This window comes from Ceratosolen solmsi, unplaced genomic scaffold, assembly GCF_000503995.2.
Source record: "Ceratosolen solmsi marchali unplaced genomic scaffold, CerSol_1.0 scaffold47, whole genome shotgun sequence".
In the NCBI taxonomy this organism is placed as follows: Eukaryota; Metazoa; Arthropoda; class Insecta; order Hymenoptera; family Agaonidae; genus Ceratosolen; species Ceratosolen solmsi.
This window is the reverse complement of record NW_011948419.1, coordinates 1,497,284-1,515,481: the sequence shown is the minus strand read 5'-3', so window position 1 is coordinate 1,515,481 and position 18,198 is coordinate 1,497,284. Positions and strand designations below refer to the sequence as shown.

Sequence of the window (18,198 nt, the reverse complement as noted above, 5' to 3'; positions counted from 1 at the left end):
CAAAGTATCATTGTAATTGTTATCTATTATATTTAACTTTGGAGACTTAAAGTCCTTTGAATTCAATTTTATCAAGGCTCGTTTTAATGAAAACAACAGCAAAGAGTACTTACATAAACAAAAAATTTATAAAAACGTCAAAAGTAAAATTATTTGTAATACTCCTTTTTCATTTTACTTAACAACACTTTAGTTTAGCATTGCGATTCTCTGAAAGCACGCATAGTCTTTTAGTTAAGATTTAAATCTTAATATTATGTCTATTGGCCTTTTTGGCACGAGTTCCCTTAGCCAATTATAAATTTAAAGATTCAATGATTTAAAGATATTTTGACATTGATGTAAAAACAAGATGGAATCATCTTAAATTCCAAATGTTATGAGAAAATTACTTTAACCGCACGCTTTTATTTACTCCTCAGGCACATTAACCACAAGATAATTTAAAATCAAGTATAATATTTACACGTAGATAGGCAAATTATCAAGACTGTTTTGAAAGGAGCGTACTTTCAATGAATTCACGATGAGTGGTGAGTGATAGGTAATAATTAGCAAATTGGTAAACTAATAATATTGACATTGATAATATTGCGTTCAGCAGTGTACGGAGCAAACTCGTAAGACTACATCATCATACACCAAGCGTGAACATTTTAACATTTTAATAATTTAATAATATAATGTTCGATGGTCGAAATCCATGTAATTCCAAGAATCAACGTAAATGAAATAATCTATCGTTAGTTTCTTATAGATCAAGAACTATCGAACGAACGTCTTCCAGTAAGTCGGATAGGGCAGAGACGAGAGTCCGTCCAACAGAGACTCCAGAGACTGTGGAGTTCGTCTTATAAAAGTCGATCGCAGAACGATTGTTGGGTTAAACAAGCCATTTCCAGACTAGAGGCGAACGTCGAATCCTAAGGCGAGAATTAGGCTGGGAGACATTTTTGCGAGAAAGCGGCCGGAAAAATTGGCCATAAATTGCACGGGAGAATGAAAGGCATAAGGAATGGGTCGGCAAGTAATTACTCCCTCATAGCTGTTAATACTCACATCGATCGATCCTTAAATCAGTTGGCTTCGTCGATTAGAAGAACAACGTTAAACGAGCACACGGACATCGGCCAATGGAAAATCTATCCACTTATCGGCAACTTTCCTCGGAGCTCTCTATGATCTGCGATGCTCTCGCGCCATCTACGATTACCTGCTGTAGCAGGGATACGCTCGGCGGTGGGGGGATACGCGAGTGCTGCATGCACGCAGATGCATTATAATAGGCCAGTGTGGGGCGACATTTAATTTTCGTTGGATAAACAATTTTCGGCATTGTATCAAGCGGTCGCGCGAATTCCTCGGGCGCGCGACTTTTTATCGTACAAATATTGGACGCGCGTTGTCGAGGAGAGCAGTGAAGGAGACGGGGCTAAAAGGAAGATGCTAGATGGACGGATAGATGGATAGATTGGTTGATAGATAGGGAGGGAGCGAGAGGGTAAGAAGGGCGGTGGACGGGGGGTATACGGGGTGGGTGGGGGTGATATGGGGGTAGGGGGGAGAGCGGTACATCTCTACTTCTGCGGGGGCTACTTTTATATTATAATAAAGGGAGAGTAAAAGGCCAACTGCAGCTGTCGGGAACGACGCGAGGAATATCTATTGAGTACCTGCGGGACGGGGTAGTTTATAACCCAACCATGTATAGAGCAGAGTAAAATAAGATGGGTCCAGCTATGCTTTTTTTTCCACCGTCCGAGGAAAGTCTCATAGCCATTGTCTTTTTCTCAGATCACACGTATGTATGTACAGCATGTATATAACCGAGTGCACACTTGTGCGCGCGCGCCCATAAAACGTGCGTGCGCGCACGCATGTGCTTACGCATGTGTGCGTATGCATGAACGCGCGCGCGCGCATGTGTACACAAATAGAGATATGTAAAGCATGCATGGTGTGTAAGTGCATTGCGCTACGTGCATGCTTTCATTTCTTATGGCCATCCATCCTTGTCTTCTTTGTAGCCTCGTCGATGTTAAATGTAAAATTCTGTAGGATTTAAGTTGATGTAGCTTTATGCCTAATAAACAATTTTCATCCCACGTCCCACGATACTTAACATAACAATAGCTGTTAATTAGTATGCATTGCATTATATATTAAAAATAATTCACATTGCTCACATTGAGCTTGATAATCTTAGTTTTTTAATTTATGTACAAATGAATTTTAAGTTTTGTTTAATTTGAAATTTATCAGTTTTATTACATTGAAATCAAATGTTTAATTTCAGTTGTCAGAATATAATTCAGTCTTAATTATAATTATAAAAGATCCTATTGCTTAATTACATTAATATTTATGATTTTTAATATTTAATGTCAGCTGTCAAAATACAATATCATCTCAATGTTTAATTATAAAAGAAATTATATTTATGATCTTTTCATGCAATATTTATTGATAACCGTAAGTGTATGGTGACTGCTTTATGACAATTAAATTCATTACAAATTGATTTTAAATATTAATCTACTTATATATTTATAAACAAAAATACAATGTATATTTTGTTTGATTAATTCATATTATAATCGCTCGACGCATTTTAAAAATTTGTAAAGAATACAATTAATTTCTAATCCATTATTGAAATATTATTTTTTCTATCAGAGTAACTATTACGTATATATTTTTATCATATAATATGATATAATATGTAATAATGGATGTTTGTTTTTTTTTTAAAAAAAATGTAGAAACTACCATGTAATGGAATAAATATCAACAGTCCTCGGAACTAAAAAATGGTTTTAAGTCGAAATGACAAAAGAAAAAGGAAAGAAGGAGACCTTGTGGATCTCATGGATCCATTAGCAGAACCATCAAAAAGGTGCGACAAATTAACAGAACATAAATTTATTCATCTACAAGAGTAATTTGTAACATTTTTCTTTTAATTTTTCATGCAGAACTAAAATACATGCACAAAGAAAATTTGCTCAAGGAGCAGCTACTCCTGTATTCAGTCCTGCAACAACACCAGTCAAGGAGAAAGAAAAAGTAAAACCTACAGTATTTAGAGAATTAATAACGCACAGAAGACCTAATACAGAAGACTTTTTAACATTCCTTTGTTTTAGAGGTATTTTTTTCCTTTTCAATTATGCTGGCATTTTTCATGTTTAATCATATATTTCATAGTTCATTGATAAGAAAATTTTTATGTAAATTAAAGTCGTCAAAGGTGTCAAAGTCTCTTACTTTTAAACATAAATTTCATAACAAAAAGTCTCAATAAATCTTATTCCCCAAAGCATTTTATCGCATTTCATTGACAAAAATTGTATAAACATGTATAATTTTACAATCATACAATCTCATAATCATTATTGTGTAATCTGTAATTATATAATAATTACAAGCGAATGTATATAGTTAGTTAGAAAGTAAGAAGATTACATAAACATTATTAAGAGTCGTTCTTACTGTTTTTAGGCACATCGATATTGCCATCGAGTCTGAATTTCTTCAATACTGCCTCCAAAAAAGACAGGCAGCAAAATGTCTCGAAGTTATCCTTGGCTTCGAATCTTTTTTCCAAAACGAACGCTACGTCTGGAAGATCCACGCCAACGTTTCAAGCCGAAGAGGACACCACTGCAATCGCCCTTTCAAAATCACTCCCAATCAAAGACAAACCTTCCATCGTTCTCAAGAAGCAAGCACCCCAAGCCATTCCAAAGACTATTAAGCTAAAAACAACCAACTCGGCGATCCAAGCTCTAAAGAAGAAATACCAAGAGCAAAGGCTTACCAAGCAGCGACTCAAGAAGAAGTTTAAGCCCACGTGCATGAAAACGCGCTCGTGCGTTGACGCGACAGAACGGCCACCCGAGGACAAACCGCTGCCCATTAAGCTCGTGGAAGCGCCCAAGAAGATGCTCTCTCGCATGGAGAATAAGAGGCTCGGGCTGAGGAGCACCGGTCCAGCCGACGTCGAGAAGAAGATCCTCTTACCCCTCAAGTCCCTGAAGAAGCAAATACCCGTGAAGCTGAAGAAGAATGTGCTCGCGCGAGAGGAGACATCTAGCGTGGAGTCGATGTCGACGAGGAACGGGCCGAGGAAGGCCGCGGGGAAGCTCGCCACTACCAAGCCAATACAAAAGAAGCTCTTCGGCAAAAGCAAAAAGTTCGAGGGGAGGCGCGTGACGCGCTCGCATACAGATGTCCCAGCCTCGCCACCCCCGACGAGTCTGTCGCGCCGGCCAACGAGGAAGACGAAGGAGGCCGCGGCTGTGTACATGGAAATTCTTGGCAGAAAGCTCGTCAGCCCGGAGCTCGAAAACGAGGACAACATGTCACTCGACAGCTTCCCCGAGCTCCCTAACGCGAGAAAGATGGCCCAGACGGAGAACGAGATCAAGGCTAAGGTCAGGTCGCTGAAGGCCGCGGCGAGTGTCGGTCTTACGACCACCGTGCCAACTCCTAAGGAGAAAGAGAAGAAAATTGTTAGCGGTGTCAGGTACGCGAATTTTTAACTCTCAATTTTAACTTAAATTTATGGCCTTTTAACGCGAATGGGTAATAAATGATAAATTGCCTTGCGCATACGATTTCTAATAAAATTACTCTTTCATAATTGCTTGTGTAATGTCCAAACAAACTCATTATCGAGTCCGGCATCTCGAACGCTGACATTATTATAAAGACTTTCATTTAATTTCTATCGATTGGAATTTTTACTCCTTAATATTGCACTCGCGATAGATTATTGTCCGTAAATTCTTGTGTAGATTCTTAAAAATTAAAAACTCTATACACGCACGTTTAATAAGTGCTCCCCCCCCCCCCCCCCTCTCTCTCTCTCTCTGTCTATCTAATATATCTCTAATATCACGAGATTTTCAATTGGAAGGAATTTTAATGAATGTGAACATCCATAAAGTACGACTTAATTAAATTAAATGCTACGTTTTCTTTGTGTACACGCGCGCTTTATGCAGTGGCAACATCAAAGCCGTAAAAAGAAAGCTCGTAAAACAAGTGCTGCCATTAAGGAACAAACGGCTTGTGAAGGTGCAGAAGTATCGCGAAATGAACAGCGACGAGGAGTCCGTCAGTTCGAAGGAGACGAACAAGGGAGGAAAAGCGACCGTGACTTCGAAAAGATTGGCCCTACCAAGTTTGATAAAAAATAAAAAGTTTGAGAATCACAATTTAAGATCCAGTCGTAGTTCAGCGATCGCCAAAATTAATTCTAATGCAAAATTACACGAATCACAGTTCGCTTCCATTAACGATTCCGCGAGATTATCAACGAAAATCGCAGAATCTCAAGTCGCTGCTAAAGATGTGCCGAGGGAAAAGATAACGGCTGCTTTTAAGCGGAAACGCGATTCCATTGCCATTGATAAAGATAAGGATAGGGAAAGTTCTTCGAAGCAGAGAGTCGAGGGAACGAAGAGCAAGGCTAAACAGACGAGTAATAATTCTACGATTGATTCCGAGGAGGAAACCTTGGGTGAAATTTTGAATAAAATGAAGAGGAAGAGGGAAATTGAGAAGGAGGAAAGCGCTAGCGATATAACGACGAAGAAATCGACAGAATCGAAAGCAGCAAAAGCAACGATGACGACAGCTATGGCGATTCAGGATACATTGGCAGCGACGATGAAGACGACGACGACGACGTCGATGACGACGACGACGACGACGACGACGACGACGACGACGATGACAATGGCAACGACGACAACAATGACAACGACGTCGACGACGACGACGACGACGAGGACGACGATGACGACGACGACAATGGTAACGACGAAAACGATGCCGACGATGATGACAACGACGACAACGGCGACAACGACACCAACTACGATGATGACAACGACGACAACGCCAACGATTATGACGACAATGACGACTGCGACTGCGATTACGGCGGCAATCGCGACACCGATTGCCACTGGGACTGCAATTACGTCTATGACGTCGACGTTGAGCACCATCGTCAAGTCCACTACGGTAGAGATGCTGAGGAGCCAGGCCGTTTCGGAGGCAACGACAACAAAGATCTCCGACGACGAGGAATCCTTCCGCGGCTTCACTAAGAAAGCCATCTCCAAAGTGGTAAGCACCTGCCAGTCGCACGTGAAGGCCAACAAATTGATGGAGGAGATCGATATTAAGGCGAACGTGTTCAAGACCCATGGAATAGCCCCGAATATATCGTCAGCCTTGAAGGATCCAAGGAAGTTGGACATTAAGATCTCGACGACGTCGTTTCCCTATATTAAACCAATTCATGATAAGTTGATGAGCGACGGAATAATCCATAATGTAGCCAACGCCTCGGTCAAGCTGGAACCGGACTTTGGAGATTCAAAGGTACGTTAACCTAGAATTTCTTCATTTAAAATATCATTTTTTTGTGTTGTTTTGTTTTTGTTTATAAAGATAGATACAACTTTCTTCTTCTTCTTCTTCTTCTTCTTCTTCTTCTTCCATTTATTGTATTTCATAAACAAGTGTTTTGTAACATAAATTATAACTAATTTCTGTGTAAAAAAAAAAGGTTAATTTCATACGAATGGACGAATGACAAATATTTTACAAAATGTCGTTATTAAATTCATTATTAAAGCAATGGTCGAACATTTCATTTTACTACATTTAATAATTTCGATATTTCGTATAAGTTCGCTCCTTTCATTAATTTCAATTTATTTTATTCGCTGCGCATTATTAAAGGTTTTGACATTTATTACTCGCTATTCTAATATTACATTCAAATAATATCGATTGAATCATAAAACCAGGGTCCTTCCTTCGTAGTGAAATACAATAATTTTGGTGATTTTTATAATACTTTTCACCCTTATTTCTTCAAAGCTTATTATAATCAACTTCGTTCATACGATTCTATTATACGATCGTTTTACGCGATTCTGAATAATGACATCCAAACACACTGCCAGCGAGCTATGTGTACATCAATAAATAAAGTGAAAAATAATAAGAAGATTATTAAACATCAAAAGCGCGATTTCATTATACCTAGGATGTTAAACGGCATTGATCGATCCTCGCACTTACTTCATACTCCTATTGGTCATACGAAGATCATAATACATAATTGCGTGAGATACTTTGTTAAACATATATATTGTAATAACGAGCGATCATCAATATCTCACACGTACAAAATGAATGTTCGGTTATTTAAATTAAATGATTGCTCCATTTAACGCAAAATAATAGAATAAACATAATTATAAATAACGATGTTTGTCATCCCCCCCCCTCTCTCTCTCTCTCTCTCTCTCTCTCTCTCTCTCTCTTTCCACCAGATTCACCTCGCAACTAAACACAAATTATTCAACTTTCAAAGGTATCGTGCACCACGACGGTGCCGCTCAACATCATCGACATATCGAAGACGCTGGGCCACGGGCGCAAGGAGCGCGTAAACATGTCGACGGAGCAGATCGAAAAGTGGCTCAATGAGAGTTCCTTGGCCAAGGAGGAGAGCAAGGTCGAGATGGAGAGCGTGACGAACAACTTCAAGTACGATCCGGGATTGAATAAGCCGAAGAGCGACGTCATGGCGCCGTCGACGCCCATTCACGGACATATCTCGATATCTCCCAAGATTCAGCACCTCGTGAGGCCGGTAAACGTCACCCTCTCCAAGCTCTCGGATCGACTGAAGAAAACCTCGTGTGCCATCAGTTCCAACAGGACGCCCGCTGTCTTCCTCACGAATAGCCAGATATCGTCGGTGAAGCCCCAGACGCCCGTCGGCCCCAAGTCCAAGCTGTCGTCGGACGGGATCTCGAAGGAGCGGAAAGAGCCTATCGTTACACCACCTAGCAGGAAAATGAGCAAGGACTCGTCTTACGGGGAGGATGCAGGTCAGTTCGACTCTTACGTTACTTACGTCGTCAATATAAATATGACTTAACTCGCGGGACTCCGTGATTTAGTTAAGATCCAGGTAAGGGCAATTTATGCCGTATCGTCTTGATAATAAAAATAGCGCGATTCTGGATGCGAGAGTATCGCAAAAAAATTTGTATTTATTCGTCGTGACGTGACATTATCGCTCTCGGCACGTCATTTTCGACAAGTTTTCTCAAAACTTTTTTCTCAGCTGCATCATTTGACAAGATTTTTCTTTTTTTTACGAGAAGGTCATCGTAGTGAAACATTAACAAGCCCTTTTGTAAATGCCCTCAAGAATCAATTCTCTTTCGTCGTTATTTTCGCAGTGACTTTGCAAAAATCGTTGCGAAAATTATTAGAAGCAAGTCCGTTTAAAGAGTGGTAGGAGGGGGGGGGGGTAAAAAGATGGAAAATAATGTCTAATCAAACACTTTGAGACTCAATCGTCATTGAATCCATATTCTTTCACCTACTCGAGCTTGTAAATTCCATATGTATCTTTTCAATGCGTAAGTTTAAATGTGCGTTTGATGTGTGTGCGCAAAGGAAACAAAAGAAGGTTACGAAGCGTGAGAAAGATGATATTGAATTATAAAGTACCTTGTTTGGAAATTGCTCGTTAAGGGTAGTTAAGTAATAATCTGAATTTGTTAATGTATGAAATAAATTTGGTGGTCTATTTTTTCGTCGGCTATATTCGGACATTTTCTTCTAGCTTTTCACAATTTACATTCAGTGTATAGATATTTATGACGTATTCAACGAAGATTCGACGAAGTTACATGGGTTTTACCAGTTATTACGGTTAAGAGTAAATATTAAATTACCTGTAATGACAAAACACGATTCACGAACTTTTGCATCTTTTATTAGTAATTAAAACATCAAGCATTTACATTAAAAATTGGATGGAAAGGATATCGCTATTGTTAGTGACTTCAGTTACATACGCTACGATTAATTATTTTATCTTGGGGAGGGATCGATTGTTTTTTGCATCATTGGCACATAATATAATAGGCATTAAATTAAATGTATAACAAGTAAAAAATTAACTATCAAGGCCATTGGATTATCCAACGTAATCTATTATGCAAACTTCATAGTACAAAAATAACATTATAATATGGAATTTAACATTATACATGTATGTAAAGTTGGCCGTGTGACGTATTAAATAGAAATTGCATTAAAACAAAATATGATACTTTGTCGTCGCTCGTTCTTGTAAATATTGTGATTATTCATCAATAAAGCGTATTGAAATGCAATTAGACAAGGATTATCTTATCATTAATTTTATTGGAGGTTCAGAAGTGAGTGAGTGAGTGAGTGAGTGAGTGAGTGAGTGAGTGAGTGAGTGAGTGAGTGAGTGAGTGAGTGAGTGAGTGAGTGAGTGAGTGAGTGAGTGAGTGAGTGAGTGAGTGAGTGAGTGAGTGAGTATGATATGACAGATTGTATTTTAAGAGGAAATGTCAAAAGCTTTAAGCAGCAGCTTTGGTTGAAAATGAAAGTATACGTCGGCTCGATAACGGCGCAACAGCGATTAAAAGCGCATGTGGCGTAAGCACGGCAAAAAAGAAAAAAGAAATAAGAAATAAGAAAGAAAGAAAGAATATTGCAAATGTCCGGAAAGAAGGGAAGGGAAAAACAGTAGAGAAATGGTCTGTCGACTCCCGCCCAATGTATGCCAATCGTATGTTGCTTACAGTCGACAACGATGCGATATCGAAGTCGGATGCGAATTCCGTGGGCGACTCGTCGGAAAGGAAGTCGCTGAGCAGCCCCGAGAAGAAGGTTTTTTTTCATCAGCGAAAGCCCTTTCTGCCGAAGGTAAAGGAGCGGAAGGTCGCCAGCAGCGCGTCGGCCTTCTCGCCCGAAAACGAAAGTAGCGTGTACGCGTTCGAGAGCGAAGCCGAGGCGCCCGTCAGTACGCCCTTTCGCAGGAAGACTAAAGAGGCTGCCGCCAAAGACAATCACGGTTCGTTAACCCATCACTTTTTATGCTAGCGCCGCCATAGATAATGCCACGAGGACGAGCTTCCTCCGCCAACTCCACGACCTCCTGCTCCCCACTTGCGAGTCTTCTGGTCTTTTGCTCCGCATACAGACACATATTTAGTTATAATAGATATTGCAACCTCGGCTCTATCCCCCATCCCACCCACCCACCCACCACCCATCCCCACCCACCCTATCCCCCATCCCACCGACCCACCCACCACCCATCCCCACCCACCCTAATCACCAATCACCAATCACCAAAAGTGGACGTTCTTATTAGTGTTTAATTTTATTATCTTGGGTAGAAGTGTCCGTAACGTATTGCCATTAATTCTCGATTTACCTTGATCGCATAATCTCCAACTAACGACCTTCGATTCATTCTACCCTCCTCTGGCCAATTTTTTTCCCAAAACTCTTTAAGCCTTTTATTTACGCAATAACAGCAACAACTACAGCTACAATTACAGCTACAATTACAGCTACAGCTACAGCTACAGCTACGGCTAAAGACACGCTCGTGTCAGAAACGTCTAAATTATGCGCATTATTAAGTAGTCGCTTATCCTATTTGCAGCTTATTGTGTGCTTCGAATGGTTGTGTCGAGCTCGGATAAATCAGAGTAAGTAATTTCCGGGAAATTAGTGTAAACACACGAGCTGCTAATAAGTGTAAAATTGAAATCGAAATTATGTTCCATTGGCTTCTTAACCGGTTGTTAAGCGATTTTAAGCAACAACTTGCAAGTATACAATTATTCGCTTTTTATAGTTTAGTTAATTTGAACGCAGTATTGTATTTAGCTGGTTATAGATTAATCGGATAGCCCGACATTAATATTGGATAGAGTAATTGTGTCCTTTTTTCTTTGTCACAGGGATTGCCGAGAAAAAGTGTAAGCCGGCAAATAGCGAAGCGAAAAATAAGAGTGGCGAGGAAACAAAAGTGACCGAGCCTTTAAACTCGCCAGAGGAAGCTCGGAAGGACGAAGAAAAGTCGCCTCCGCTGTTAGAAAAAACAACTCCAAAGAACTTCGAGCTTCCGAAAAACTTCGCAGATTTAACAAATATACAGGTGAGTTAATAATGCGAGTGTATTTTTCATTCCCCTTGCAGCAATGCCCATTGATGGTTTGATTCGCGCGTGACCAAATTTTAATGGTTCGCAGGTGTTACCACTAGACAAACTAACAACAAGTTGGAGTAGCGTAAATTGTAGCGCTTCGATAGCCGTGCAAGTCAATCTGGACGACCAGAAGCAGCAACAAAAACAACAACAAAAAAAGGAACAGTCAACAGCGGAGAGCAACAAGGAATCTAATGTCAGCCAGAAAAGTACCGAGATCTCGACCCAGACGGACGCCAACACGGACAACGACGATGACAACGACAGCGGACAGCTGTTCTACATTCCCCTCCAGGCGGTAACGCGCAACACGTCCGCCCAGGGCGGACAGCAATTGATCCAGGGTGTGGCGGTGAAGCTGGGTACCGAGGGGCCCACGGGACCCAATCAGCGCGTTCTCTTGAAGGCAAAACTCGTGACAAAGCCACCGATATCGGTAGCCAGATGTCCACCGATCGGGACTGTACAGCCGACCGCGAGGTTGCCGCAGAACGTCAACAATGAACAGATCGACGTGCCGTCGACGTCCGCGCATAATTTGTCGGCTGAGGCCTTGAAGCTTCAGACGCCCGAGGAAAAGGCGGCCAGAGGCACGAACATCGCGTCGAAACTTGTAAGTGACAAACATTATTATTACGATTGCCGACCAATGAGTGAGGCATGCGCTTATTGATTTTTATTCGGATAAGCCATCCTCGCTCCCTATAATTATCATTAACATTACGTTAATCCTTCTTACTCCCCACGTTACTTACACGCCAACGTTCAACAATTATTTTCACGGTTTACTTAGATTTTAGTTGCACGTGCGATCGCGTATGATTTTTATAATCGCGACTATTGATTTTATTCCGTTTTAGCTTAAGTCGGCAAAAGGCAAAGAAAGAAAACTCTTGAGCGAGACGATAAAGCCAGGGAAGAAGGCTCACGTAAAAGCAAAAAACACTAATGCTTACGCGCCAATAAATAAGACGAAATTTCCAAAAATGAGGGATTCGAATGACGTGGCTCGTCTCGTAGAGGCTCCAATTTTTCGTCCTTCGGAGAAGGACTTTCAAGATCCACTCGAGTACATCGAGAAGATACGCCCAATCGCCGAACAATTTGGAATTTGTAAAGTAATTCCACCTTCGAATTTTAAGGTAAGTTTTTTAGAATAACGCACCATTAATGTATGACATAAAATGTTGTATCGAATATTAAAAGAAAACGATATATATATATATATATATATATATATAATAATAATAATAATAAAAAATAAAATGTAAAAATTATTTCAATTACAAAGAATTAACTAATGAAACACCTACACTGTACGCTTACTGCTGAAAAGAATAATTTTATTAAATTATTTATCTATATGATAATATTTAAAATATTAAAAATCCTTAATATTGTAAGTTGAGGCATTTTGTGACTAGATTATTGGAATGTTATTTGCAAAATGCGTAAATATTAATGTAAGTAACCTTCATACCTTTAAATTTTAGCCGGAATGCAAAGTTTCGGATGATATGCGGTTCACCGCTTATAATCATTACGTTCATCGTATGCTTCATCGTTGGGGCCCAAATGTCAAAGAAATGATGGCCATAAAAAAATATTTAGCCACGCAGAGCATAATACTCACTCAACCTCCATGGGTATTTATTTAGTCGATTAAGCATTATTAATCTCCACTTGTCTTATCCACCTTTCACAAGAAGATCGACAATCTCATGTGTCAAAATGAATTTTTTAGGTCGGTGGCATGGAAGTTGATCTGCCGCACTTATATCAAACTGTACAAAATTTGGGCGGCTTGAAAGAAGTCATCGAAAAGAAAAAATGGCAAAAAGTTGCGGAGGGCATGAAAATACCCAGATCGGCTCAAGATCGTATCACTAAATTGGATGACATATATTGCAAATATTTGCTACCTTACGATACCTTGTCACAAAGTAAGAATATTTTCTTCGACGATGATCATTTGCATTGTGAGATTACAGATTTTTACACGAATACTTGGAGATAAATATGTTTGTCGATGTACAATGTTGTTTGCATGATTATTTTGACGATTGTCGTTAAATAAGAAGTAAGAATAGGAATAGTACGTTGCATTTACTAGTAAATAAAAATTAATAGTAAATATAAATATAAGATTGTAGTCGCGAGAATAAAATAGTAAACAATTTTTCTTTGTAATTTCTCATATTATATATATATATATATATATATATATATATATATATTTATTTATTTTTTAGACGAACGAGATAAATTATTTAAAGACGTAGAAGATGATTGGATGAAAAGGGAGAAACAAGAAAAACCGGAGGAATCGCAGTCCGTTGAGAACGAGGATGACGAAGAAGAAGATAACGTGGATGAAATAGAGGAATGCATTGTAAAGGTAATTAGTTGCAATTTTATTGCTTCTTTAAAATTAATCATCAAAGAGCAGATAGATTGCACATATAAAATGAGAATAAAAATGATTTCGCTTCACTCGACTGTGTCAATAGTACTTTCACTTGTTATTATGGATTACCGTATCATTAACATTATTCTCTATTATTGGTACTATTGTTGTTGTTTGTTGATGTTGTTGTTGTTGTTATTGTTGTTGTATATATTGTTGTTATTATTATTATTATTATTATTATTATTGTTATTGTTATTGTTATTGTTATTGTAATTGTTATTATTATTACATGATAGAATAAAATAATCTAATGGGTTAAAAATCAGGGGATAATGTTGTACTATGAAATAGCGTGTGCCTCTTATAGTCGGGAATATCACGCCTTTGACAAAAATGTCTTAAACTCTCGCAATATTTGCAAGACATTAATAACTCGTATGCTTGTTGGCACATGAAAGGGTCGCAACATGCCGCTGAATGCGTTCTATAGGATCGCCCGGAATACGCAACGCATGTGGTTTGGCGAGACGCAGCGCTCGACGAACGAAACGGACGGACCATCGGCCGAGGAAGTGGAAGGCGCATTTTGGCGGCACGTCGTCGAGAAGAAGCGCCACGTCTGCGTGCACGCGGCGAGCATCGATTCAAGCGGCCGTGGCTTTGGCTTCTCCGTCGCCAAGAACAGTCCCTTTGCCCGTCATGCTTGGAATCTCAAAGTTCTTACGAATAACGCTGGCTCCGTTCTTAGGGCACTCGGACCACAGATGGGTTGGCATTTCTATTTTCGATGCATCATTTTTATTCGAATTTAATCGTTAATAGCAGACTATTCTAACGAGTTTATTTATCATTGAATCAAGTGTGTAATACTACGAATACATTGAAATAAATCAGCCTACAGCTTATGCTTTATTGATTGAAAATTCAATTAGCTTATTGCGTTCTTTCATTCGTATATCAATTTATTCAAGTACGTTGATATTGCGCATACCGATTAGACATTAGATAAAAATAACGACAATATTAAATTTATAGACCTAAGGGTTTATCGATGCTTATGGCAATTTAATTTATACGAGCTTCAGTTCTTGAAATGCTAGCAATCAATTATTGCCTCAACCATTGAGTTGTTCCAATTGTTATTTGGTTGAAACGTAAACTCGATTTTTTCACCTCGGATAGTTAGTTATTCAATCGTATAATTATTATGCTTTCATTTCTTATCAGCAGTGATCACACGAAAACGCAGCAACTAAATTATAATAACATTGTACATAAGCGGTTGACGATATCATAAAATCATACGTTATTCTCTTTGATTTATAAGAACATTGTAGTAAGCTTAGTATCGTACATGATTGTAACGACATATAATGATGTTACGCGCAACAGTTTAATCAATGAAAGCAAATTCGAGTTAACGTCATTACTACGAATGTAGTTGTAACAATAAATAATTATAAATACACAAAAAAAAAAAAAAAAAAAAAAAAAAAAAAAAAAAAACGATTCGTGAAAATTGAAGGCGAGAGTGGATAAAGTTATTAAGCTTTAGCGTATTTATTGTAGAGGGAAATAAGCAATTGGGTAGTCGATTAAATTTTTGGACATACGGCTTTAAAATGTATAAAGTCCATTTCAGATTATTACATCATTAAGAATAGCATTATTAAAAAGATTTTATTCGTCACGTTGTTCGAATAGTTTTTCTTCGTCAAGACGCAAAAAATTAAGACGATTCGTTTCTAAAAGTTCACATCTAAGCTGCGCTTTTTCGTAGATTTATAAATATATTGAACTGAATTATATGTATAACATTAGCTACTCGTAGACATAATCATTACATTGAAATAATGCTTTATTTAAAACACTATAGAGACATTAATCTCATGCAATAATTGGGGAATATCAAACATAATCGCAGGCTAACTTAATTGGTTAATTGGTCATTCGAGGACGAACTTTTAAAATGTAATTTAAAAGGCAGCGAGCAGTGGCCTTGGCACATGCATTAACGAATAAACATAATGTCGATAAAGGCGTGACGGTGCCGACGCTACACGTGGGGATGCTGTTCAGTGCTTGCTGCTGGTATCGCGATCCCCATGGACTGCCCTGGATCGAGTATCTGCACACGGGGGCGAAAAAAATCTGGTACGGGATCCCCAACGAGCGAAGCAGCGCGTTTCGGAAGGCGCTGGCTACCATGTTCCCGCGCTACTGCAAGAACAAGACTATTTGGTTGCCCTCGGACACGGCGATGGTGCCGCCCGACATGCTCGTGAGCAACGGCGTGCCACTCTGCCGGACGGTCCAGGAGCCCGGGCAGTTCATCGTCGTGTTCCCCAAGGCATTTACCTCGAGCATCGGCACGGGCTACGTCGTATCCGAGAGCGTGTACTTTGCCCAGCAGTCCTGGCTCGAGAACGCCGAGCAGATCTTTCAGGTACTTGTCATTCGTCATCGCTTCTCCTTATTTCCACGTTTCGTCGTCACTTGGAACGGCAAACTCTTATATATTTCTGTGTGACGAATAATGGTATTTCGCTCTCGATTAGCCAACTTACCATGAGATTATTAATCCTATCGTAAGCGGAAGATTTTTTTTTTTTTCATTCACGTCTTTTCGATCCTCGCGATTTGCGAGGCGAATTATTTTTGCCTCTTAATTTAAGTCGGACAATCTTTTAGGAACGCTGTACGGGAAATTATTTAATCGCCGGGATCTCTATTCGATATAAAAACGGTTAAAGAAAATTCAATACAAAAGTTTGTCCAGTCTTTTGAGTCTTAAAAATCTTAAAAGGTCGCAGCACTTTTGAAAACAAAAATATGCATTAGTATGGAAAACCATTGAAACGATGATGGGAATTTCGATAGTCTAGTTATAGTAGTTTACAAGAGTTTATACAATCTCGATGCATACGATAAAATGTAATTTAGAAAAATCAACTTTTTTTCCCCCATAATGTCACATTATTATTTAATTCTAGGACATTCATGATAGTTGCGAACCTTCGATATTTTCCTTCGAAAGATTATTATTCAGCATTATTAATGACTCGAGATCTCACATCGAAGTACTTAAGCAGGTAAGCGTAATCGATAGAAAGGGGCGCGAGATGCCCAAGGTGAGATTATTAATGATTATTAATGATCATTTTCTTACTTTTTTTTTTTTTTTTGTTTTTTTTTTTTGTTTTCTTTCTCCAGATTTTACCGACTGTTATTAGAATTTGCGCTAAAGAGATAGAAAATCGGAAAAAATTGAAAGACTTGGGGCTTACAAATATGGAAAAACTACCACTGCCAGAAAGCGAAAAGAAACGGAGGGGTAAAAAAGTAAAGAAAGAAGAAGGCGATTATGAATGTGATATTTGTCGAGAAAATTTATTTGTTTCTGTTGTAAGTAATCCCGTAGATGAAAGTATTTTTTGCCCAACTCACGCAATACCATATATAGAAAGAAAGAAACAAATGTTGAAAAATTGCATATTAATGTATACGTACAGTGAGGTGAATGAATTATATTTTTTTTCGCAATATTGAAAAATTCGTTTTATTTAATATCGATAATTATTTCGCAGAGTGAACTGAACGATCTTATTCGCAAGCTGAAGGACAGGATCGAAGCCAAATCTAAAAAAACTAATCAAATGAAACAAACTAAATAGAAAAAAAAAAAAAAAAAAAGAAAAGAAAAAAAAGGCAAAACAAATTATTTATTCGATAGATGATTGTAATTTATAAACTTGATTATATCTGATTGTATTAGATAATATCACCAGAAAAATTTAGGTCTGTCAAAAGAGATTATTTCTCAGAGATTTTTGACAGCCTGCTCAAAGTAGTGGACAATTTTTATGTCACAGTGATAAAATAAAACAAACTAGGGTTGTTAGAAAATGAGAATATTACTTTTTAGAGAAAAAAAAAAAAAAAAAAAAGAAGAAGACTTAATTAATGCAAGTGTTTTCACTTGCTTTATAAAACATAGTTAATCTATGTATGTATTAGTCAATTTGTCGTAGGTTTCTGAAATATTTCTATTAACAAAAAGAAAAGAAAAGAAAAAAAAAGAAAATGAAAAAAGAAAGACGAATAAAAAATGAAAGAAAGAAAGGAAGAAAGGAAGAAAGGAAGAAAGAAAGAAAGAAAGAAAGAAAGAACGAAAGAATGAACAAAAAAACGAAAAAATGATTTCCACGCACTGCCTATTAGTTGTGTGATCGAGACTTACAATGTTATTAACTGCCGCTTAATTCAATAGGTCGCTAAAATATATAATATCTAGTAAATTTTGTAAAGATTCTTAATTGTTTATAGATTCGAAAGTGACATGTATTATTAGTGAGATTAAGCTTTTATTCCTAAGATTTATAAGCATTTATGTAAAAATAATAAATACGTTTTTTATCGAAGCGTTTTTACGGCGAATATGATACTATACATTATAATCGAAATTATTTTTTAAATTTTTTTTAATTTTTTTTTTTTTTTTTTTTTTTTTTTTTAATCTTTTATAAATTATTTAAAATTTACCGATGATCTCTTTTTATATGAAATTGTTATGAATGTCTAATGCGTGATGTTAATTAAATTTTATTTTTATTTTTATTTTTTATTTTTTTGTTTTATTATTATAATTTGGAATATCTCGACATACGCAATTTCTTATAACTATACACTAATAAAACAATTT

General features: G+C 37.9%; 1 protein-coding gene across 1 annotated transcript; it reads left to right on the top strand.

The window, feature by feature from the left end:
- The first annotated feature begins 700 nt into the window (after positions 1 to 700).
- Positions 701 to 17,195, top strand: Jarid2 (Jumonji, AT rich interactive domain 2). The gene is made up of 19 exons (XM_011497764.1): positions 701 to 1,027; positions 2,763 to 2,896; positions 2,976 to 3,148; positions 3,502 to 4,528; positions 5,010 to 5,733; positions 5,962 to 6,399; positions 7,403 to 7,925; positions 9,668 to 9,937; positions 10,839 to 11,035; positions 11,130 to 11,699; positions 11,947 to 12,228; positions 12,580 to 12,732; positions 12,831 to 13,029; positions 13,339 to 13,484; positions 13,955 to 14,264; positions 15,536 to 15,942; positions 16,490 to 16,588; positions 16,710 to 17,012; positions 17,084 to 17,195. The coding sequence occupies exons 2-19, from the start codon at positions 2,811 to 2,813 to the stop codon at positions 17,168 to 17,170; spliced, it is 5,994 nt and encodes a 1,997-aa protein (XP_011496066.1). The 5' UTR covers positions 701 to 1,027; positions 2,763 to 2,810; the 3' UTR covers positions 17,171 to 17,195.
- Positions 17,196 to 18,198: the final 1,003 nt, after the last annotated feature.